Below are 25,673 nucleotides of genomic sequence, written 5' to 3' on the forward strand. Positions count from 1 at the left end.
TGGCTTGGCAACACCTTGAAGACTAATTTTTTAGGAACGCAAATCCTAAACTGAGGGTTCAGCACCCAAGTGCAGCTGGATCTCCTGAAGTATTCCACAGTGTGAAGTTTCCTCCCTTTGCCCCATTTCTAGATCTAGAGTAACTCTGATAGGATTAAGGACTGGATGGAATTTGGGAGGTTCACATAGGCTTCTGAGTTACTGAAATCTCTTGTTGAGGCTTCCAGACATACCCAGATCAGGAGATGAAAGAAACAGGCCTCTGCACTATCATTCAGGGAGATAAGAGTGTCCTACGTATTTTAGACGTTTAGTAAATTTAAGATAATTTAACAAAGCACATGCCATCGTTAATGGTGAAGGCAAATGAATTTCTTTTTAACAGCAGCCATAGCAGATTATATGGTCTTGGTGTGGTTTAATGGTCTAGACTCGAGAAGATACCTGCCTGCTCTAACTTGGTGGTACAACCCAGCTGCTTCATAGCCTCATTTTAGGATTACTCTCCACCACCCCACCTCCTTTTTTTGTTTACTGCCTTAAATGCATGGCAGTGTTATTGCATCGGACAAATTTCATGTGACAAAAGTCACAGACACACTCTTAAAACTAACATATGCATCACTTGCTGCAAATGACTTGAGCTAGTGGAAATCATCATCTACAGCTAGGAGGCCGGCAAGACTACGGTAACGGAAGGGTTACAGAGGGCACATCTGTACTCCAAACTGGTATTTGTTCTTTACAAGTGTAGCTGTCATGTCCCCCCCCCCCAAAAAAAAGAATCCTGGGAGTTGTTTTTGATGAGTCGGCTGAGAATCAGCATTAGAGATCCCTTTGCTGCCTTGTAGTCCAAATAGTTCCCAGGATATTCTAAGGAAAGGACATAACTATTAAATCAGATTAAGTCTGTAATGTACATTTTTCCTCTCAGAGAGCTGAGAGGGCTATTCTAGTTGTTGTTGTTTTTCCAGCAAAAACCAGCTATGGCTTGGCAGGAATCTCTGGGTTATTCTGCTTATACTGCTATTGCTCTCCTTTCTCTTGTGCTTTCTGCTCTCATTCAAAATGCAAGAAATGGTGTCGGATCTCTTTCTTAATCTGCTATAAGGGCAAAATCAGTTTAGTGTTCTGGACAGCAAGGAATTTACAGGAAACTACAGCTTTTCAGTTTAGTTCTTTGCAGAAACGCAGTGCAGACCAACATTGGATAAGTCTTTCCATGACCCAAAGCCAACATCTGATACCTTAACTTCTGACTTGGAGGACCTCCCTGAAGGCTACAAAGAAGTTTTAAGGCAGCCCAAATCCTAACTAAAAAACTCCTTCAGTTAGCAAGCAATTTATGAGTAAACTGAAGGAAACAAAGTTTAAAGTGGGTGCAGCAATATCAGATCAGGAAGAAGTGGAGAGAGCTAATTATAAGAGCTATTTTTATTTGATTCGTTAACCTGCAGGATGACAAATTAATGGAAATGTTGTACCAAATAGCATTTGGAAGCTGCCCATTCCATTGGCCTCATCAGTGGATACAGCAAGCAGAGATCCAGAATGCTTGACGCTTACAGCTGGCAAGAAAGAAAATATTCTAGTTCCAAGGTATCTCAACAGTTATTGTGATGCTACGGCCAATACATGTGTTATATTTTCCGCTTAGAGAATTACAGAAACAAATGGACTTTTCTACTTTTAGCCAAGGAAATAATGTGCAACACTGGAAATGTTCCATTACTCATATTCCTACCTAGGGAGGACTTATCTGCAGTGTTCTTGTAGTGATGATGATGGACAAAATGTAGCCCATCTTTTCCTCATCACCACATATGGTAAGGCTCAAGTTGTGTTTCCGACAAGATCTTTATAGTGATGTTGCTATAAAAGGTCATCCTGAGTGTTGTGGTTATTATCTGTTAAATATCCACTTACTCTTCGAGATACAAGTAGCCATTTTCTTGTGCCAGCCTCTTGGCGTGCATCTGAGCATCTCTCGCTGTAGAGCCATAGGAAATGACCATGGCACCGTACTCGCGGCACATTTTAACTCTGGCTGGCAAGGTGCTGGTGGACATGATGACAAACACCGGGATTTGGTGCTCTGAGGCATGATATGCTACTGCCATGGAGAAGTTAGTGTCCGAGGCAACGATCACACCTTTCCTTTGCTGATCCTGCAGAACACAAAGCATCAAATCATAGGACACTGATTAGCAATTAGTTTTATGGGGAGGTTGCAATTAGAAAGTGGTAGGCCAGAGAATGTGGACTTGCCCATTTTTTGGCTGCTGGCATGCAGCCCCTGGAGTGGTGGCAGCGCAATCTACAAGCCAAAAAAGTTTGGCCACCTCTGGCTTAAAGGTTGTCAGCTGTGGGTTCCTATCAGAGGACCATAATGCTTCTCACCGTACCTCTGTGGTCTGGGAGCACAGGCTGCACACTGGCAGAAGGCTACAGAACAGAGGAGTACCCATCTTCAAGCCAGAGGGTTGGCCCTGTAAGAATCTGAAGTTCTCTACAAGGAGATGGAGCCTAGAAGAAGCAGTCTGGAGGAAGAAGCTTACAAGGCCTCAATCTGCTCTCAACCTTTGCTGGAGCAAGTTGCCTGTGTGTCCCTGAAATGCCTATGGGATCTGGCAGCAGACCAGACCATGACAGTGGGGCTTACACATTGCAAACCATGGTTCACATTCCCATTTAACTATGACTCATCTTTTGGAAGACCCTCTTAGCTTGGCTGATTTTATCCAAAGGTCAAATACAGAGGTGGTGGGTTTTTTAAGGGACGGGGAGAGAAGCGTTCTCTTTCTGGCCAACTTACCTCACAGGGTTGTTTATAAATTGAGTGAAGAGCCACTTCACTCTGATGCTCAGATTTTGCTCCACTTGTTTTCCTACCTGTTGCAAAGACATCAGAAGGTAAAGCACACCCCGCTCCTTCACAGATCCTGTGTACTGAAGGAACTCTTTCTTTAGATATATGTCCATTCCATACTGCTTTGAAAGCCTAGAATACTGAAAACAATGAAACATTCTGGAGTTAATTTGATCTCTGCCCCTTTCCAAACCACAAAAAGTCTATGGGGTTGTTTTTTAAGTGAATTTGTTGTGCTAGGGTGAAAGAAAGGCTGCATTAATTCACCTTAATTCTGCAAACCTAAGGTTCCAGTATGCACTCAAATTCTTCCTGCAAAATACTGACAGTCTGGAGGCTCCCATGCTGAGCAGAAACCCATGTGAGATAATGAGAAACATTGCTAACAGATGCCCAACCTGTATAAGCAAAGCTAAAGGAAGGCACTTTGTTTGGGCTAAGTTGCCTTCATCTTTGCCTTGTGCGCAGAAGTTTAAAGCAAGGCCACAATCCATATGTTATACTAAAGCCAGTGGGGCACCGATAAAGTAAATAACTTCTAGGATGCATTGCATTTTAACTAGTGTTGTGAAACAAGTCGCTTATCATACCGTACAAGGCGTTTTCTGGACTCCACACTGAATTTTGAATGCTGCTGCACTGATATCTTCAAATCGAATAAACTTGTTGTAGGCTGGCAGGCTACTTCTTTCTGGATGAACAACTGGATCTCTTAGCAATTCCTCGTTATGGCTGATTATCTTCATTTCCCATGTCTTCACTCCCCCATTTAGGTAATCTTCTTCACCAAAATCTTTCAGTCTCTCAGGGTTGATGGAGGGTGGCCGCTGCCCAATGAGACCATTTCCTACTGGCCCCTCCTTACAGCACCGAAGTTCACAGTGTGCAGGGGCATCCAATTTTCTCACTATACATTCATCTCTATGGAGAAAAGGGAAAGAGAAACAACTGCCTTATGAAACAAGCAGAGTTAAAAGCCACACCTGGGTACAGATGCCTGTACTTGCATTCTACAATGGCAGTGTAAAAACTGGAACAGGATGGGGAAACCCTTTACACAGGAAAAAGCAGATGAATGTGGTAGAGACAATTGAGAACAATGTTTTTTTTCAAACAAAAACTATTCCAATATATTTTTTCATTTACTCCTTCACATTCCGATACCTGCTAAGTGAAAAACAGAATTCTGGGGAAAGTGCCAGGAATGTCAAACTGACCAAATCTGCCAGTCCAATGGGATTTCTTGGGACTGATCCAAAAAAACAACAAAATGTCCACAGAAAAGACATTCAGATACCCATTTTGGGTACAAAGATATGTGTTACAGAAGCTTGAGAGCAACATTTTAGAACTGAAACCACTGCAACGGTAAACTTTTATTTAACCCCTTCACACCCAGAACCCACCTGGAGCAGAATGGAATTGCCCTGGACATCCCAGAATGCCAATTTCTGAGCTAACCAAATTAGCCACGTAGTGACTTGATGAAATGGATGCAGTAAGCCACAAAACCTCCACTGAGATCAAGTGGAGAGATTGCCATTCCAAGAAATATATTGTATGGTGGAAAAATAGTTGGAAACGCCAATTCCTGAGCTAGGCAAAGCAACCAAATTCACCAGTCATATTAAGCCAAATGCAAATCAAACACAAAGCCACATAAACCACACACTACCATTCTGAGCACAGTAGGAAGTGTCAGCAACAGTTGAGAACAATATTTTATAACTCAAAGAATCCTTTTTATTAGCCCCTTCATGCCCTAAACCTTCTTGGAACAGCCCAGAAGGCAAGCTTTCAAAACAGCAGCAGCAGCAGCAGCAACAACAACAACAATTGTACCCTGCCCATCTGACTGGGTGGCTCTCACCAAACCAACCAGCTAGTTCAACCAACTAAAATAGTGATTTGATGTGATTGATGCAGTATGCCACAAAATATCCACAGAAGCTACACCCTCATACCCATTCCAAGCATTAAATGATATCCCAGAAAAATGACCTCAAACATCAACTTCCAAGCTATCCAAACCAATAAAATCCACAGGTCAAACATGGCTATATGGTATTGGTTGAATAAGCTGCAAAAAATCCAGAGCAGCCATGTTCTGATACTCCTTCCAGGCAATAAACAATATTCCAGATAAAATAGCCCCCAAAGCCAACTTTTAACTCATCCAATAGGACCCAATAGGAATGGTGCATTAAGCCTCAAAATGCCCATAGAAGCCATATTCTAGTGCCCATTCTGGGAACAATGGGGTGTGAGACTGTTGAGAATAACATTTTAGAACTCAAAGAATCCGAACAGTGTACTTTTCATCAATCCATTCACGCCCAGATCCCATCCAGTTCAGAATGACCATGAACTGCTTGGAACACCAGCTTCCAAGCTAAGCAAACCTACTAGAAAGGTTGAAGCAGAAAACCACAAAACATCAATTATAACCACACTCCCATACCTGTTCAAGGCACTAAATGGTATTCCAGGGAAATGGCCTGGAATTTTTATAGTCACAAAATATCCACAGAACCACATTCTGGTACAGTGGTACCTTGGGTTACATATGCTTCAGGTTACATACGCTTCAGGTTACAGAGTCTGCTAACCCAGAAATAGTACCTCGGGTTAAGAACTTTTCTTCAGGATGAGAACAGAAATCATGCTCCGGCAGCGCAACAGCAGCAGGAGGCCCCATTAGCTAAAGTGGTGCTTCAGGTTAAGAACAGTTTCAGGTTAAGAATGGACCTCCGGAACGAATTAAGTACTTAACCCGAGGTACCACAGTATCTGTTTCAGAGCATAAATGGTGTTCTAGAAGAAAAGCAGTCCAGAAGCATGTTTCTGAGCTGTTCAAACCAGCCAAATTCACCAGGTATAATGAGACAGACAGATATAGTAAATCACAAAACTTCCTCAGAAATCACATTCTGTGGCTCATTCAAGAGAAAGGGTGTGTGTTGGTTCCTTAAGAGTGCCAAGTTCCTTGTTGGAACTTGGAGAGCTAACCAACCATTGAAAATTTAGGGGTTTTGTACTAATTTTAGTCAATGCATTCTAGTGGAGAAGGTTGGAGGGGCTAATTCCAATAATTCTATTCTATTGTTTCTTCCCATAGTTTCCTGCCTATTTCCTATTTTGTTTATTCTGCTTAATTGAAAGGTAAAAGATTATAATCCTGGTGAGCAATAGCTAAACTGGTCGTCCTTGTTTGCATCCTACAAAAAGTTGTCATACCATTTTGTCTGTGTAGCAACCATTCTTTAGCAGGAGATGTTGATTAGATTTCACTGGTAACTAGATTACATGGGCTGATCTTTATACAAGGTATTAGGAGCTCAATATGTCTCCTCGATGCCTTCCAGGACACGTTTGAGATCAGTCTGGGACCAGGGTCAAGAAAGTTCATAGTGGGGATCTCCTGTCATATTAAGTTATGCCAACCTTTTTACTCATGCCATGATCCACAGTAATAAACCATAGAAAAATATCATATCGGCACCTTCTATTAACAACCAGAAATAGTAACCAAGTCTCTGTCTTCCCAGTGTTCAAGCTCAGTTTACTAGCCCTCATCTGGTCCACCACTGTACCCAGATAATGTTCCAGGTCATATACGACCTCCCCTGAGTCAGATGTTATGGAGAAGTATAGCTGTGTGATGACACTGTGAACTGAATAAACCACAAAAACGTCCTCAGAAACCAAATTTGGATAGCCAGTTCAGGGCACTCAACGGCATTCTGGAAATACAGCCAGATGCGCCAACTTCTATGCTAGATGAACTAACCCAATTTACCAGTTACATGAAAACAAATGAAAGCCACAAAGCTACCACATAAACCACATTTGGATTAATGTTGTCCCATAAAAATAGCCCACTTCTGAGCTATCCAAATAAACCCAGGTCAAAAGTCACATTGAGCCAGATGGTGGGTAATATAGTAAGCCACAAAACTTCCTAATAACTGATAACATCCAAATCGACCGACCTGGAGCCTGCAATCATCATCTGAGGCCCCTCTTCAAGTGCCTCCTTCACCAGAGGTCTGAAGGGCAGCAACATGAGAACAGGCCTTTTCTGTGGTGGCTCCCTGCTTGTGGAATGCTCTCCCCAGGCAGGCTAGCTTGGTGCCTTTGTTACATATGTTTAAGTGGCAGGCAGAAAGATTCCTCTTCTCTCAGGCCTTTGGCTAATTAAACCATCTGCGACCTTTTAAACTCTGGGAGGGTATTGTTTCTGTTTGTTGTTATGTTGTGTTTTATATCTATAGCTCTAGCTATAGAAATTTGCCCTGTGATCATCCGATAAAAGATATTATAGAAATTTAATTAATTGATGACGATGTTCTGGATCATTTCCCCAGAATACCTTTTATTGCCAAGATTGGGAATTGGAACATGGTTTCTGTGGACGTTCTGTGTCTTACTGTATAAGCTGATCTAGCTGTCTGTAACTGGGGAGTTTAATTGGTTTGGCTAGAAGTTGGTGTTCTGGGCCATTTTTCTAGAGCATTGTTTATGACCTGTAACCAGCATGTGAATATGGTTTCTGTGAAAAGTTTGCGGCTTACTACATGAAGCCAATCTAGTCATGTTGAACTGGTGAATCTGGTTGCTTTGACTAACTTGGAAGGTGTTCTGGAAAATCATTTATAGCTCGGAATGGATGTTAGAATGTAGTTTCTGTGGACTTTTCTTTTTCTTTTTGCTTACTCCATGAATCTAACCTAGTAATCTATACATGGTGAATTTGTTGGTTTGAGTAGCTCAGAAGTTGACACTCTCTATTGTCTGGAAACAGTATCCAATAGTTGTCTCTGTGCACATATTGTGGCTTTCTGCACCAATCCCATCTAGTCACTATTTTCTTGGTTTGGCTAGCTTAAAAATTGCACTTGTGGGCCATTCCATGACTCTCCTGTGAACATGACATCCGGGGACAGGTTAAAATAATTTAAACTACAGTATTGCAACAGTCTAAAACAAACCACAGGTGCAAGAATAGGGTGAGTCCCAAAAACATACACCTCAGGGGTCAAAGGCCAGGGTAAAGTACAATATTGGAATGGCTTGTGTTCTACAATATTTGTCTCAAGTGCCTTTAATACATCACACTCTCTTTGGCTCATTTATAATAATGAGCCTATTCCATCTTTTACACTCTCCCTATACTACTCCCTATACAGCACATACATGCAGTGAATCAGTTTGATTGCAAGATGACAGACAACCATGCATGCTCATGATCAAATGAATGACTGTGTTCCAGGAGTGGAGTAGCAATGGTGATGTCAACCATCGTCACAAGCTGCAAGTTAAATGCACATTTTACAAGCAGTAGCAAGAGATGCCCTGTTCATTTTAAATATGAGTTGTAGATCAGCTTGCCAGTTTGTGGATTAGCTTCCTCTGCATCAGATACTCCAGGAACCACATAATCTGACTTGTGTGTTTTGCTTGGCCGTTGTATCTTAAAAGCCTTGCTACTTCTCCTCCTATTCAAGTTAGTGCCAGAAGGGTGCAACATGCATCTAAGTTGGAGTAAGTGGAAGGTGCAACCCCTGCATACAGACATACCACAGTTACTTCTCCCCAGCCTCTGTTCCAAACCCATATTTGAGACGTGGTGGGAGGGTGTGGCATGCAGAAAATGGGTGAGCGTTCTTGTCACACTTACCACTCCTCTGCAAATCATGCAGGGCCAAGGAACAGTAGTTGCAAATTTCAATGGTTTTTAAAAAATCAATAATGAAAGGAAATACAAAATAAAGCAAGTCCAATAAAAAGCAGCCATGATGCTTCTGGTGAGCCCTATCTGAGTCTTCTAACTGCTGCTGTCAGCTCTGGAGAAGGCCTTGAGTGGGTACCACTCTAGTCACATTTCCACAAAGCGTGTTCTCCTTCATGGAGTGGGGGCTAGCAAGACAGCCAGCCGTTGCTGGGCGGGAAAGAGTTTGGCCACCATTAGCAGAGGCCTGGCTGTTGCTGGGGAGAATTATATGTTGCCATTTTTTGATTGACAGCCCTAGTCTTTAAATGCCCTGCACGCAGCATTGAGCTTCCTCTTTTCGCTGCGTGCATCGGATCACCCTCCCACCCTTCCTATTTTAGGCTGTTCGCTTGACCTTGCTATGCCTGTCATGGGGTCGTCTGCATTTGGGGCAGGGGCCCGGTAGGAATTTTGTCCATTTGGCTGACTGGCTGGTGCCATTTGGTTTTTGCCTACTGCGTAGCAAATCGTCACAACTTGTAAGGTTGCGGTTAGGCATTGGTTTGGGAATTGGTTGGTGGAGGGGTATGGATTTGGCTGTGCCTGCCCCTCCAAAAGCGCTGCTGCAAGGGTTTTCCGTTAAAGGAACCCAGGGCTCGCCATGCTTTTGTCCGAACCCTGTCAAGGGGCTAGGGCCACACAAGAGCCCCCGGAAGCATTTAGGGAGAGGTGAGGCATGGTTCCCAGTCCCGTCTCTCTCCCTGGGTGTCTTACCCTTTTCTGACTTCGCAGGTGTACGAATGTCAGACTGTCCCCGTTCGGGGTCAGATAGTCGCAACCAATGCCTAAGCAACCACTCATATTGCTTGTAATTTAATAATTGTAATTTAATGCCAAAAACCTTAAACAAAAATAATGTGTCACTTGTGTTTTGTTGGGGGGTGTCTTGGGGACCTCGACACGCAAACATGATGGATTCCAGAAGGATAGCCATGTTAGTCTAACATAGTAAAATTCAGTGTCATATCATACATATGCACAGCACACATGGCTACATTAATAAACTACTCCAGTGAGACCAAACAGCAAGGAAACTCAAGAGACAGCAGTAAATGTGTCATATAGTTCTATGCAGAATACAAAGTAGACTATCGGGCCATGGATGTGTTTTTTTTAATATGTTGGGATTTCAAAATGATTTGTTCTAAGTTTTGGGATGTGGAATGGTCTCTTGTATATGACTCTGCTTGGTGGATCTCAAGGTTCTAGTAAAAAACCCCAAAGTAGATCCCACAAGCCTGCCCACTCCTGCTCTAGACAAAGCTCTGCCTAGAGCAATGTCACAGGGTGAAATCACCCTGTTCCGCTTTTTAAGAAGGCCTAAACAAAACAAGAGTCCACTGAGGATCTTGTCACACTGAGGTTATTGCTTAAAGGCCTTGATTGTAGATGCATAATTCTGGTGAAAGGTTTTAAATTAACAAACTGAAAGTATATTGGATAGTCAACTTTATTAATCAGTAATTGAGCTGATGTATAATCCCAGCACACTAAAACAAAATCCTATGTGTTTAATTCAGAAGTAAGTCTCACTGTTTCCAGTGCATGGGACTATGTTTGAGGGGATTGTTTGTTTGTTTTTTGTTTGTTTGTTTGTTAAATATGCAAGCATAATAGAACTTGGAGACGTGCCTATATTTTTTCCATTTCAGTTTTAGTGGGATTAGTAAAACATGCAATGCGATTTTAAAACCTACTTTTTTGCAAATAGCTTCTTTGCAAAGCTGAGGAAGAAAACACAGAAAATCCACATGGGTACAAAAGGCAATAAAGGAGTGAAAGAAATCAATACATTAGCAGCCAGCTCTCCTACTCCTGGCAGAACGGGAAAGATGCTAAAGTCCTATAACAGCCTGTCAGATACCACGTTTGCTTCCACATCAGAGCCCCATTTAGTACTGCTGAGGGACACTGCTTTTTAATAATTAGCTGAATGTTAAATTAAAATGAAGATTTCATATAAGCATTTAATATAGCACTATCATATCCAGCAAGATCCTCTTATAATGTGTACTCAAAAGTACTGCACTTACAAGAGGTTATTTGAGGGGCAATTAACAGGCTGTTCATTAGTAATCTACCCACTGCCTTGCAGGATATCTTTGGGAGAATAAAAGGCTAAGGAGCAAACCCTACACAAATCCAGAGTAAAGTCCCTAAAATGGTTGGATGGTGCCTTGTACGCCTCTTTCCACCTACTCCTGCAGCCAAGCTGGTGCTAAATGTATTGCTCTGCTTTCCTTTGGACTACATCAGCAAGGCTGAGAGAGGGTCTTGCAGACTGGGCAGCCCATGACCCCAGTACACACTGCCCAGGCTTGTGTCCTGGAAAGGTCACTCTGGTACTGCTAATACAGCAAAAACAATGCAGGAGGCAGCAGTTACAAATTACCAGTCTCTGCAGCCACAGCAGGCGCTGTGATTCTCCAGCGGTTTTACTTCACCTCTGGAGGCGCACTCCATTGTCTCTCGAGACAAGACCGATGCCAATAACAATGCTAGTAATCTCTGAGCTCCGATCAACAAGATATAAAGCAAGGAAGATTCTAGTTTTATATAGACTCAGTCAGGTTCTATTTTGGACTTTAATTACTTGTTTTCTACCATTTTTATAGGAAAAAGTGATATTTTGCACTTACACACAAGAAGGAATGAGGAGGCCAGTAAGCCTTGTGGAGCAGACCTGATATTGAGGCTTTCCCCCATTTTGTGTGTGCCTTTGTGTGTGTACATGAAAGAACAATTCACAGGCAATTTGTTATTCATCACTAGTACTATTGGCTCCTGTGCCTTTAAATAACACAGCTCCCCATTGGAAATCTAGACTATTTTAGTGCTTCCTATCCAAACTGAGGGATTAGTGATCAATTTCCCATTGAATAACCTCTCCCCCGTGCCCGTTTCTGTTCCTGAGAATTGTCCGATGTTAGTTCCTGTGTGTCAGTGGGGATGTTTAATTACAAATTCTTCTTCTTCAATATTAGGTGAGAAAGAGGAAACATGATAGAAATGTACAAAATTATACATTGTGTAGAGAATCTGGAAAGAGAAAAGCTTTTCCATTTCATAGCACTAGAACTCAGGGTCATCCAATGAAGGGGTACATTGGAAGATTCAGGGCAGACAACAACAAAAAAAGACTTCTTCCCACAGTGCATACTTAAAGCTGAAATTTCCTCCCACAGGAGACAGTGGTGGCCACCAATTTGGATGGCTTTAAAAGAAGATTAGACAAATTCATAGAGAATAAAGTTACCAGTGGCCACTAGCCACCATGACCACGATCCACGTTCACTGTTTGAGGCAATATGCTTTTGAATACCAGTTGCTGGAAGCAGCAGGAGGGGGGAGCGCTGTTGTCCTCGGGTCCTGAGCTTCCCACAGGGATCTGGTGGACCACTGTGAGAACAGGATCCTGGACTAAATGGGCCATTGGCATGATCCAGCCGGCTCGTCTTATGTTCTTATTTTAAATACAGAAATGACGCTATATTTTATTCCAACTGACTTTTGTCATCCCTGCTGTTTTTCGACTAATTTTGCTCTTTTAGATTTTATTGATCTTAAAATAATGTCTATCATTTTACTCATGTAATTATCACACTGTACAGTCTGAAAGAATGTGAGGTGCTCTGAGTGATATACTATATCAATATAATACTACTAAATGATAATAGGCAGTAATACAACCAGCTGATCCTAAAAACTATAAACGTCAGTTGAAGTTACCAGGGGGACCTTCGCTGGATGCAATTTACTTGTGAATAGACATTACGGAAGGAAGGATTTTGGCAATGGGTATGGGCGTTGCTAGATAATTTGACACTGTATTAAATGCTGTGTACATCTAGTTTTAATTCTTCCAGCTAATGCCTCAGCAGTGCTAAATGGTTCTAGTGTGGAAGCATCCATTACATAATGGCAATTTGAATGGCTTACATGAGAGCATCTTCAACTGCACTACTTCTAGCTCCATGCACATTACAAGGAAAGTTGGGATTTGATCTTTCAAATGTTTATGCATTATCCTAACTTTTTAGGTCTTTGGACCTGAAGTCTGGGAGACAAATAAATGTCTTGAACATTCCACAAGGCTTCTTAAGCTCAACTGAAGACTCTGGACACTGCTGTAATACAATTAGCTTTAAGCAGATCCATAAATTCCCGTCAAAATATACTTCTAATGTGATCATGACAACAGCTAAAGGAATGCATCTAAAACTGAATACAACCCATGAGATAAGTACCATTTACTGATATTTCTGTTGGGCTGTTGCCGCGCATTTTCAACAGAACCTTTACAACAAGAGGTCAAAAGATCCAGAGATTTAAAGCAAATCCACAAGAATTAATTTGTAGGCACAATAAAACACATCTAATTCTTGATGGCGCCTTGAATTCTAGCAATTTATTCAAGAGTTAATGGTTTTTGCCCACTGTTTGAAAATAAACACACAGACTGCAGTTACTTGGGAATTAGGAGCAGATAAAGTAGAAGAACATATTATCATCATCATTACCTATAAAGCATGGCAATGAAATAAACAAAGAAGTGAAGCAATACTCCAACTACTGCACCATAAGGAGGCAGGAAGGATCCAGAGGAGGCGACGGCCAGTGGCTTGGCCCCAGACACAAACCTAGGACTTTCCATAATTCCTAAGGGGAAGAAATCAACACTCTAGGTCTACGTCACATGGCAACATTCTCCAACCTTTGCCAGAAAGGGTCATATTCTTCTTCTTCTCTGAAGCATTCCCTGGGAGTTCGGTTCTTAAAAACCCTGGAGTAGAGAAATTGTGCAGCAAAATTCATAGCAATGTCTTGGTTGTTATTGAAAGGTAGGAGTCCCAGCCAATGAGCAAAACTTGCCTTTCCAAATACTGTCAGGAAGGGCAGCAAAGCAGTCTGCCTGGCGAACAGGCTGCTGAAAGACGTCCTCCCACTCAAGATGGGACAAAGAAACGACTTTGAGGATTGGCTGCTACTATTTAAAGAGATTATTTCACAGGCCAACCTGTCCCTGTCAATTTGAGTTAGGCCCTGGATTATACTTCGCTGGCATTCAGTTAGCTGAATGTTTAAAGCTTTAGATGTTCACTGCTGAGCTGAAGAACGATATTGTGGTTTGTTGCAAAGCTGCAAAGTGTCTCTTTCTAGGAAATGAAATGAGCAGAAGAGTCCAAACATTGCACTTCCAATGTATGCTTACCAGTGCTTTTGCAGAGCAAATTTAAGGAATGTTGGCACAACAGCTTCCCACCCTACCATGAAGAACTGAGAGTTGGAGAAAACAGCCCAGCCATGGATATCTGCAAAATAAGAGAAATCATTCTTAAATTCACAAAAAGTCACAAAGTTTAACCGTTCTTGGAACACGGTTATAATTTGGTAACAGACTGCACACAAATCGGCTTATAGATCTCAGAGAATGTAAGGACACACAGAGCTGACACTGTCATATTCATGCAGCAAACCATAAAGTCATACTTAGGCCATATCTGTGCTGCAGCTCTTGTTGATTAGCTCTGTCTCTCATTGCTCCGCAAAGGGGGAAAAAATGAGAAGAGGACACAGAGATTGAGGAGGAGACAAAATTGCTCAGCCCCTTTCAACATCTGGGGAGATGGTAGGTGCTTCTACACGTTGTCTGTCTTGACCCAAGTTTCCTTCAAGTTTCCCTTTTTCTAGAGAAAAATGCAAAGACCACCAAGGCAGTTTTAGGTCATTATTTTTGACAAACAGTGTTTCACTAATATGGTGATACTGACGAGCTGAATCTGGAAGGTGCTGAGTTGCCATCCTGGGTTTAAAATTAACTAGCCATAGTCGGAGCTGTTCATCTTCTTAATGGTAGATAAAGGGTAAAGGAGCTATTATTGTACTGGCCTTCCTTTCATTCCCACCTGTCATACCCTATTGCTGCTGGGAAATCCTCTTACCCTGTTCTTCATGCCTTTAACTGACCAGATTTGCCTTTCATAATTCTTTCAGGAGACAGTGTTACACCACCATTATATATAAACAATATAAGTCTTGCTTTCAGTATGTCTAGTAACAAACGATTTTTCTTTTTAATCTCGTGGGACAGTTGGAAAACAAACAATCGACTTTCAGAATATTTCCCTAATGCTGACCCTGCTCTCTCTGTACTGTAATCCTGCTCAAATCCTCTCCGCAACCAGGACAGTCTTTGCTAAAGAATTAATCTGGACTTTCTCACTGCCCTTTTCCTTTATATGCTGCCTTAGGAAATTCAGCATCCTTCCTTTGTTACTAATACTATTATTGGTTGGTGTCAGATTATCCTGGTGCACTTTCTATTGATGCCCAAAAAACGAACTTCAGTCTGGCCTCCACCTCCATCCATCCCAAATGAACTTCTGCCAGGCAATTACTTGTACATATTGCCCAGTACATATTGCCCATTCACACTCCCTTTACTGACAGACAGTTTCAACTTTATAGCATTGGCCTCCTTTGTATGGTAAAGGTACAGTACTGGAGTCTTATGGTGCTTTTTGGAACAAGCTGTTTGTTTACAAAACATACAGGTGCACAACAGATGGGAAAGAAGCATACATGCATGCATGCTAGCAAGCAAGCAAGCAGTAGTAATCCTGTACCAAAAGCCATGAAGCACCCCAAGATCTTGGCAAGCTACTTCTGCCACCTGGAAATCTCTTGGCAACAGCTTCTGCAAGCTCTCAATTCAATTTGTATTCTAACTTCTGCCTGCATTCATTCAAACTATATTTCCAAGCTTACAACCAGTTGGGGTTGGATACAAGCTTCAGTGGCTTGGAGTAGTCACGGGTCTCAGATATCATTAATGAGGACTAGGGCTGGGCGATATATTGATATATTGTCCAAAGCCAGCTTGAAGTCCACACCATAATATTGGTTTCATTATTTTTGACCTGGCAATATATCGTGAATCTTGTGTGTGTGTGTGTGTGTGTGTGTGTGTGTGTGTGTTTCTGTGTCTGTGTATGCTATTCAGAAACCATGATGTGGGAAAAACGTGAAGTCAGCCATATCTCCATCCTTATTTCAGACATTGTGATATAACGGTATATTGTGATGTTTAGCTGGTGGTATATCACAATGTTGATATATTGCCCAGCTCTAATCAGGACCTTCATTAAGAGAAAGAAGCCCATTCTGCACAACTAATAATATTACACAGCAGACTCACACATTTGTACTTTGTCCCATTAAGAGATCACAGCAGCCTAGGGATAGATAAATGGTTGGACGCTGATATGAGCCATAAGCTCTCTTGGGTTTAATATCTTCTTATTCAATTGCAAAAGTTTTTGAGAACCAGATCAACTTACTGGGAGTAACCCTCAAGTTAGAACACATTCCTATTCTCTCTGATGTTTCCCGCCTGTGTGCCCCAGGTAGCTAAGAAAAACATTCTCAAACTATCAAAATTCAAGGAAACATTCCAACCAGATTAAAAGTGTGGCTGGGGAAATGGGTGTGGCATGGAAAGGATCATAAGTGAGCTGGAGGACCTCATTTGGCCACAGGGCTTGAAGTTCCCCAACCCCGATGTAAAAGATTATAATATCAGTGAGCTTCGTGACTGGGCAGGGATTTGAACCCAACTCTCCCTTGTCCTACCTTGGTATTCTAACTGCTATAACCCACATTAGCTTTCCCCTTCTTGGATGTTTCACCACACATTTCAGTAAATTGCTTGCACATATATTAGTCAGCTCAGGTGCCATATGGACCATCTCCTCATAGTATGGCTGGTTCTTCTCTTTGCTTCTACATTTCACAAGGAAGGGGTGTGTTTGCAGACACACTGGGAGGACGCTGGCTATTTAAAGCCTGATCCTGCTAAGCTTTCCCATGTGATTCTGCTGTCTGTTCCTTTGACAATGAATGACCCCTGTGGCCAGTTATTACCAAAGCCTTCAGCACAGCAAAAGATGCTTCCACTTTATCAAACACCATGATTTTCCAATGAGATAAAGGCATGTAGAAGAGTTCTCAGAATGTCCGCCTCCACCTAGATGGTTACAGAACCAATTGGGAAAGATAACCGGGCCAGCTTGCTTTCTGATCTGTGAATCTCTGCGGGCTGCTAAGAGTAAGTGTGTAAGTGGCCTTGAGAGGATCAGGGTCAACAAGATCAGGGGACAGAGAGATTGAACAGGCACCGAAAGGTGAAGCCAAATGCAGGGTCAATGTAGGCCAGGATTCATGTCTGAATGAGCAGGCCAGGCTGAGATGACTCCCCAAAGGGGAAAGGCATGGTGCCCGTAATCTGGGACAACATTCAAATCCAGAAGTGGTGGTCTCTGGAGACAATGATCAACTTTAGGCAGGAACAGAAAGCAGTGTAGGAGGTCCAGATACGGCTGCCAGCCATTCGGGTGTGTGTGTGTGTGTGTGTGTGTGTGTGTGTGTGTGTGTGTGTGGTCCAGCTCTTTAACTTGATCTACACAAGTACAAATCAGCCTCTGAAGCTATTCACAGCATGGAACTAAATACTACCACTTGCACACCCTCCAAGTGTCTCGATTTTCCAGGGACAGTCCTGGAATGATGAAAGCTTCTGGTCTGATCCTGGAATGTCCCTATTTCCCCTGCCAGTGCTGACACATGGTTCAAGCACAAAACATGATAGGGAAAGGTTTTTAATTGGTACAGGGCACTTAAAAATAAATTTTTTAAAAATCCTGTGTTGTTCCAGGTAGCTAAAACCAGGACGGACTAGTAGCAGGGCAGAAAAAAGACCAAAATCTAGGAATGTAGCTCATTGTTACAAGCATCTTAGGGTACCTATCTTTTCAGAGGGAAAATACCTCTGAGAAAATACCCTTTTCCTGACCAACCCAAGCAGCAAACTCTCTTGGTTTCACCTGGAGCCAAGGGTGTCACTGAACTGTGGGCTTAAAGCTCATAGGTACGAAATAAAAAGAGTATATTTCCCCAACAACTGAAGAGGGAACCTCTCTGACATAGGGGAGGCAGCTCAGAGACCAGGGGTGGAATTGGAGAGGAGGCTGAGGGAACACCCCAAGGGAGGGTGTTGGAAAAAGAGTGAGAGGCTGCCAGCTCTGCAGGCAAGGGGTGTGACATAACTGGGCTCCTGAGCCCCACAGGGATGCCACAGAAATAATGTAGTTGGTCAAGGGAGCTGTGGACTCAAAAACGTTGAAAACCTCTGCCTTACACAATCCATCAGGGCTGTCAAAATGGAATACCTAAACTTCTTTCCTTTCCAATCAGTGTAAGTAGCTGCAGGCTTAAACATTCAAAGTCTCTTAGGCTGTTCTAGACTCCTATTGATCTAAATCCCTTTCCCCTTCTTCCAGCTGTGTCCAATTAGACCGACTTAGCTTTGAATCACAGTTCACTCTGCGTTTAAAAGCAATCTTCACGACCAGCTTAGTGCCACTCCAGAACTCGTACTCTGGATGGACTGAACCAAGAGAAAAGGGAAATTAAATCTGGATTAAGACTTTCAGCAGCCTGTCAGCCAGGGAATCAACTAACTGTTTGGCTGTTTTGTTTTGGGGTTTACTTATAAGTCATTTCCCAGAAAGCAAGGAGGCAAAGCTGTCGTCTCTCCCCCATGTTATTTTCTTTAGTTGTACAGTTTGGTAACTTTTGGGGCAAGCTCTGCCCCGAGAGCTGCTCAGAGCAGCTGGCCAGTGTCTCCAACTCAATCTTACACTGTATTGGCCCATATATATGGTGCACTTTCCCCCCAAATTCCGATTGTGAAAAGTTAAGTGCGGCTTATCCTTATGACCTTGCTGCTGAAACAGCTGCCCAGGAGTGCCATCGGGGTGTGGGACAATGGTGCACAGCCCGCCCGCAGCGCCAAAGCCTCCCTGGACGCCGGCTTGGGTACCTTGTGCCAGGAGCGCTGGGAGGCCGTAGTGCCAGGAGGCAGGCGCCCAGAATGCTAGAAACCGGGCGCTGGCTTGGGAAGCAGGGCACCGAGAGCCAGCCATCCCCCATTCAGGGCGGCAGTGCCAGGAGGCAGCTTGCACCAGAAATAAGTCTTGAATTTTAAAGGTGCAGCTTATTTGCGGGTGCGGCTTATGTTCGGCCCAATACAGTACTTGATTTACTCCCAAGTAAGTTCCAATAAGCTTGAGATGTAGCAGTGGTGACTGCAGTGGGGTGGAGCTGCCCTCCTGACACCAGTGTTGCTGGATGGGTCGAGGGTGGGGCAGCGTCAAGATCAGGGCTTTGTGAGAACTCCAAATTAGTGGCAGTGGTCCCACCCATTTACTTGCACAGCTCCAACTTTGCCGCTGCTCTGACCCTGCCAAGTCCAGGTAAGCAGCAATGATGGCAGGGTTAGGAGGGCAGCTGCACTCACAACATTAGCCGCAACTGGCTTCTTTGAAATAGAGGAAGAGTTGACGTGTATTTGATGCGAAGTCTGCTGCTAGCTGACTTTGGACCAACCCAGGTATTCTCACTGCACCTCCGTTTCTATGTCTAACTATTGCCCAAATGTCAGTGAAAAGTACCGCAAAAATGCAAGCACATATTGACCATGGGCTTGGAACCTGATCTTGGAACCTATAAAACATACCCCATCCGTGTTATGCACATTGGATTTGTTGCAAATGCATGCCCACCCTTCTCTGCTGTGACTGGACCTTCCAAAGAAACCATTTTTCAAGGGTTGCATCACCAATGTGATTCAGGTGCCGTCTCAGGAAGCAAATGTTGGGCACTGCCCATCATCTAGGACAGGGTTTCCCAAACTTGGGTCTCCAGCAGGTTTTGGAGTGCAGTTCCCATCATCCCTGGCTACTGGTCCTGCTAGCTGGGGATGATGGGAGTTGTAATCCAAAGACAGCTGGAGACCCAAGTTTGGGAAACACTGGTCTAGGAGATCCACCTCTAAACAACTTCGGTATTTGTCCTACTGAAGTGGACACAGGCAGCTGATGGCATATGGTCACACAACAGAAAGGAAGCATGTGTGTTACACAGCCTTCAACTTTGGGCTCAGTTTGGGAAGTTTAAAAACAGAAAACAGACCGTACTTTGTCACTACAAAGCCCCACCTTTCTTCAAGCAGTCCTGAAGAGCAGGCCTGGAACCAGTGTAGCTTTTCTCAGCTTCGGCAAACAATACTTAGCACCAGATATTGGCACTGAAAAGCCCCAAAGAAATTTTTTCAGAAGGCTGACTCACTCGCTGCTGGCAGGATGTCTCAGCGTAGTACAAGCCGTATTGTGTTTGAACAGACTTGGCTCTTCAGGGAGGCCTCCCAGTGCCCCTTCCCTTCATGACACATGGTTCTCATTAGGTAGTTATATGCATCGTTATGCAGGCCAGTTGTTCTTAGACATGTGACTATACAGCGAGTTGTTTTGCGGTGTCTATGCCATTGGGCTCGTTCAGGGTTAGGAAAACTCATGGCCCTCCAACTCCCGTCACCCGCAACCATCAGCCAAGCTGTCTGGGGCTGTTGGGAGTTGAACTCTGAATGTACATTAGACATATTGTTAAATGCCACCTCAGTCTCTGAGCAGTGACAGACTCCAGGGGTCCCAGAAGTCTGGTTTCCTTGGAATGCAAGTCAGCAGAGACTATTGTGTCTTTAGGATATAGGGTTTTATTTACACATATATACAACCTGCATGTAAGATGGGTGGTATTACAACACCCCCTAAGACCTTGCTTCCCTTTTAGGTTTTCAGGGGAGCCAAAGGTCCAGAACAGAGCAAAACAAGGCATGTCTCTCTACAGATTCTAGCCAGCTTCCCTCCCCCCCTCCCTCCCACACACAAAACACCAGACCCCCCAAGTCTCCATATTTTCCAGGGACAGTCCCAGATTTACAGAGTCCATCCTGGGTTCTGATTTGATCCTGGAATGTCCCACTTTTCCTTAGGATGTCCCTATTTTTATTGGAGAAATGTTGGAGGGTGTGCAGTTATGTGACTCTCAACCCAGGGAGATAAGTAACTATACTTTAGACGATATCTGAAGGCAGCCTTGTATACTTTTACTATGCTTTTATATATGTTGGAAGCTGCTCAGAGTGGCAGGGGAAACCCAGTCAGATGGGTAGCACATAAAATTATTATAATTGTTATTATTGAATAGGACATCCCTATTTCCACTGGAGAAATGTTGGAGGGTATCTCTCTCACACACATACACAGATACTTTTCCTACATAGCAGCTAGGTGAGGGGGTGGGGTGAAGGCCTGAGGGGAAAAGGTCTACCCATTTGTTCTATGGCACAGGGGAACTTCTTTGTTTATGCTAAATTGTGGTACATACCTAGCAGCCAAAGCCGTTATCTTGACACAGCCTTTTTGATGGGATTTACATCACAGGCCTGGAAGGGATTCACAGATATCATCCAGGCAGACACCCCGCCCCAACTCAGAATATGAATGAAATTCCTAAAACCAAGAAATTATGTTCTCAACAATAGAGAATGATGTGTCAGTGCTGAGCTGATGTACCGTGCAATGATTAGATTCATGCTAAAGACCAAGCATTCAATTTCCTGTATCTTTCACTATCTCCCTCGTATTTTGCTTGCCTTCTCTCCTCCGCTATTTGTAAGGCCTCGTTGGACAGCCACTTTGCTTTCTTGCATTTCCTTTTCATTGGGATGGTTTTCGTTGCTGCCTCTTGTATAATGTTACGAGCCTCCATCCATAGTTCCTCAGGCACTCTGTCCACCAAATCTAAATCCTTAAACCTGTTCATCACTTCTACTGTGTATTCGTAAGGGATTTGATTTAGATTGTATCTTACCGGCCCAGTAGTTTTTCCTACTTTCTTCAGTTTAAGCTGGAATTTTGCTATAAGAAGCTGATGATCTGAGCCACAGTCAGCTCCAGGTCTTGTTTTTGCTGACTGTATAGAGCTTCTCCATCTTTGGCTGCAGAGAATATAATAAATCTGATTTTGATGCTGCCCATCTGGTGATGTCCATGTGTAGAGTCATCTCTTGTGTTGTTGGAAAAGAGTGTTTGTGATGACCAGCTTGTTCTCTTGGCAGAACTCTATTAGCCTATGCCCTGCTTCATTTTGAAAGAAGGGCAGTGCCAAAGAGTACTCCAACTACCGCACAATTGCACTCATTTCACACGCTAGCAAGGTTATGCTTAAAATTCTACAAGGCAGGCTTAAGCAGTATGTGGACCGAGAACTCCCAGAAGTGCAACCTGGATTTCAAAGGGGCAGAGGAACCAGAGACCAAATTGCAAACATGCACTGGATTATGGAGAAAGCTAGAGAGTTCCAGAAAGACATCTACTTCTGCTTTATTGACTATGCAAAAGCTTTTGACTGTGTCGACCATAGCAAACTATAGCAAGTTCTTAAAGAAATGGGAGTGCCTGATCACCTCATCTGTCTCCTGAGAAATCTCTATGTGGGACAAGAAGCTACAGTTAGAACTGGATATGGAACAACTGATTGGTTCAAAATTGGGAAAGGAGTACGACAAGGCTGTATATTGTCTCCCTGCTTATTTAACTTATATGCAGAATTCATCATGCGAAAGGCTGGGCTGGATGAATCCCAAGCCGGAATTAAGATTGCCAGAAGAAATATCAACAACCTCAGATATGCAGATGACACAACCTTGATGGCAGAAAGTGAGGAGGAATTAAAGAAACTTTTAATGAGGGTGAAAGAGGAGAGCACAAAATATGGTCTGAAGCTCAACATCAAAAAAACTAAGATCATGGCCACTGGGCCCATCACCTCCTGGCAAATAGAAGGGGAAGAAATGGAGGCAGTGAGAGATTTTACTTTCTTGGGTTCCACGATCACTGCAGATGGTGACAGAAGTCACGAAATTAAAAAACGCCTGCTTCTTGGGAGGAAAGCAATGACAAATCTAGACAGCATCTTAAAAAGCAGAGACATCACCTTGCCAACAAAGGTCCATATAGTTAAAGCTATGGTTTTCCCAGTAGTGATGTATGGAAGTGAGAGCTGGACCATAAAGAAGGCTGATTGCCAAAGAATTTATGCTTTTGAATTATGGTGCTAGAGGAGACTCTTGAGAGTCCCATGGACTGCAAGAAGATCAAACCTATCCATTCTTAAGGAAATCAGCCCAGAGTGCTCACTGGAAGGACAGGTTGTGAAGCTGAGGCTCCAATACTTTGGCCACCTCCTGAGAAGAGAAGACTCCCTGGAAAAGACCCTGATGCTGGGAAAGATGGAGGGCACAAGGAGAAGGGGACGACAGAGGATGAGATGGTTGGACAGTGTTCTCGAAGCTACCAGCATGAGTTTGACCAAACTGCGGGAGGCAGTGGAAGATAGGAGGGACTGGCGTGCTCTGGTCCATGGAGTCACGAAGAGTCGGACACGACTAAATGATTAAACAACAAAAAGACCAAGCACATTTTGACCCCCAAGGGGTCTTCCACAGTAATCCATGAATGTCTAGCACACAATGTTGTCAGACGTTAGTCATTTGGCTGAGATAGAGCGATAAGGTGAGCTTGACCAATCTTGGCTTTAGGATTATTCTGCAAACATGATAAAGATGGTGATGAATAAGCTGATATGAAAAGGCAGTATTTTTCTACTAGTACCCAATCGTGTGTTTGTGTGTACTGTACTTTTCTCTATTTATTTATTTATTTACTCTAAAATAATGTTCAAAATCGGGGGTCATCTTATACACGGATAGTGCAGAGGGGGGCGGGCGATTGGCTGCAGCCGCGAGCAGGAGCTTGTCAGCGGCGATTGGGTGGGTGATTAGTGGCTGTGGCAAGGGCTGCTGTGGACTGGCTACTGCAGCAGCAATTGGGCGTGCGCTTGCCGGCTGCTGGTGGCGAGTAGGCAGATACTTTGCGGCTTCTGTGATGAGTGCGATTGTCAGTCTGGCGAGTTATTTTCAGCATTCCCTTCCAAGAAAAGCTCAACAACTCTGGCCCATCTCCCCTCATTTTCTTAAATTGGAGGCCCCCAAAATAGGGGCCGTCTTATACATAGGGGCATGTTGTACACAAAAAAATACGGTATATATATGCATGTATATACATACCCAATTGTGTGTGTGTATGTATTAGGGCATCTTCCAGATTTCTGATTATCAATGTCAGCTATCTATGTAAAGCTGAACTCACACTTCTTTGACTATGCACAGCCCATAGCATGAACAGATGTTTGTACAGGAGGACAGGGTTCCTGTGCGTGTGTAAAGTGCATGTGTAAAGTGCGAATCCTAGCTTGTCATTACAGGGTAAGAAAACTGTACTTGCTGAAAATCTCTTTCCTACGCAACCATTAAAGAGAAAGAAGGCCTGCCTTCCTTTGCAGCTGGTCACCATCAACGCCAAACACCAGCTTCTAGACCGGAGGAAACTCTGGCTTTCCAAACTCCCATTGGCTAACTCAGGCAGCAGTCAGAAATTATGATAGAGTCCAATAGCATCCAGAGAGCTACAGGTGCTGCTCTCCCAGCTGCTAGGGCCTGGTTGCTCGGCACTTCTCCTACATGCAGCTACTACCACCTCTCCCCACAATCTCCCCTTCTCCTCGCAGGCACCCTTCAGACAGAAGTGGAACAGGGAGTGACTCTTGAGCCAGACGCTGTCAGCCTGACCTGCCTCGCAGGGTTGTTTGATGATTAGGCGTATTTATAGCCTGCCCTTCATCATAATACACCCCGGCACGGGGTATAGTGTTGCAGGATAAAATGGGCACAGAGAGAACCATATATCTGCCTGTATAGGTAAATAAGAAGAATAAGGTGAGCAGCTATGGCACACCTGCTTTCCTTTCACTCAGCATCCTGTAAAGGAGCTGGGCTGACAACCCCTTTTCACAGGTCCTGCTTCTGTACCTTTAACAGCAACCTGCCATTTTCCTGGCCCCCAGGGGCACCGTAATAAGAGCAGCCACTGCCAAGATTCTCTCTTCTACTCAACTCTTGTAGGTATAGAAACCCTCCCAGGAACCTAGTGCCTATAACTCCACATTAGCACCCCCAGAAAATATCTGCTATAGCCAAGGGAAATATATATATTGTGGGAATGTTCAGGGGTGCAGGAGAGGATATATTGTGAGATTATATCCTAATCCAACTTGTGCTAACAAGTTCCCAAAATATCAGCAGAGTTTATGACATTCCCCTTTTAGTTCACAACGGTAACGTCTGCACAGGTTCGCTAGAACCTCTATAATAATTACTCTGGTAATTTCCCCTTTGTTCCCTCTTAAAATACAAGACACGACACAGTCTTTATAAAAGTATAAAAGAGTTTACTCACATTCTGTTCCTCCCTCTATTGTGTGGGCAGGTAATCCCTCCCCTACCTGGCCTGGTCTCCTTGGCAACGCTTCCCCCAGGTGGGATTGGACAACTGACTGAGGTAGGCGGAGATCTCCAGGTATCCCACCTGAGGGAAGGCAAACCAAGCCTATGCTGTTGGAGCCGCTCCAGATCTAGGGGCTGCACGCGTCCACGCAAAGGGCGCCCCCCGTTTTAAGCGTGGAGCGGTCATTACTCACGTTCTGTTCACAATATGATCCCAGAAGGCAGACAGCTTTTAAAAGGTTACATACATCCAGAATCTATCTTATATGAAGATAGTCCTTATCTCCTCTCTTGGCTGGGAGCCAAGAGAGCATCCTTAGATGTTTCCTCATCGAAGGAAGATGGCAGAGAGAGAATGGCTGCCTGCCCTGTGCTTTTATCATTTACCTGCACAGGTGAGGCCACACCCACCTCTGTCACATGCGAAGGAAGTCTGTTCCAGGAAGTTTACCTGCTTACTGGACAGACATCCCTCCCCATGTTCTAACATGTACACTCTAGGAATGTTGTCATTGACTGCTCCTGTGTTTACATCCCACATATATAGCGTGTATCAGATTGATCAGCATTCATTTTCTCTCTTTTGCAACTGAAGGGTATGTACACTTTTTTGCATTTTATGATCTTTGCAAACAAAATATGAATTTGTTGTTACTGATATCTAGTAGAATTGAGGGATTGGGGTGGCAGTTGCTTAGCAACCATGTCCCCACTCTCTCAACACCTAA

The 25,673-nt window shown here is 43.6% G+C and overlaps 2 protein-coding genes across 9 annotated transcripts in view; one reads left to right on the top strand and one right to left on the bottom strand.

The window, feature by feature from the left end:
- Positions 1 to 14,336, bottom strand: part of SRR (serine racemase) — a 35,761-nt gene extending 21,425 nt beyond the window's left edge. The window contains exons 1-6 of one of the 6 annotated variants that reach the window (XM_081191319.1): positions 14,133 to 14,336; positions 13,855 to 13,954; positions 10,340 to 10,366; positions 3,460 to 3,790; positions 2,893 to 3,009; positions 1,927 to 2,168 (exon numbers count right to left, since the gene is read on the bottom strand). In XM_081191319.1, the coding sequence (XP_081047445.1) occupies positions 1,927 to 2,168; positions 2,893 to 3,009; positions 3,460 to 3,790; positions 10,340 to 10,366; positions 13,855 to 13,954; positions 14,133 to 14,181 (866 nt within the window). In that variant the 5' untranslated portion in view covers positions 14,182 to 14,336. Of the gene's footprint in view, positions 1 to 1,926; positions 2,169 to 2,892; positions 3,010 to 3,459; positions 3,791 to 10,339; positions 10,367 to 13,162; positions 13,620 to 13,854; positions 13,955 to 14,132 lie in introns of those variants that run through there. The other 5 variants (XM_081191324.1, XM_081191321.1, XM_081191320.1 and 2 more) reach the window with 5 other exon arrangements.
- Positions 1 to 25,673, top strand: part of PLAC9 (placenta associated 9) — a 57,592-nt gene that overhangs the window by 11,304 nt on the left and 20,615 nt on the right. The window lies entirely within an intron of this gene.

The sequence above is a fragment of the Podarcis bocagei genome (genome assembly GCF_964188305.1).
Source record: "Podarcis bocagei genome assembly, chromosome: 4".
NCBI classification, from domain to species: Eukaryota; Metazoa; Chordata; class Lepidosauria; order Squamata; family Lacertidae; genus Podarcis; species Podarcis bocagei.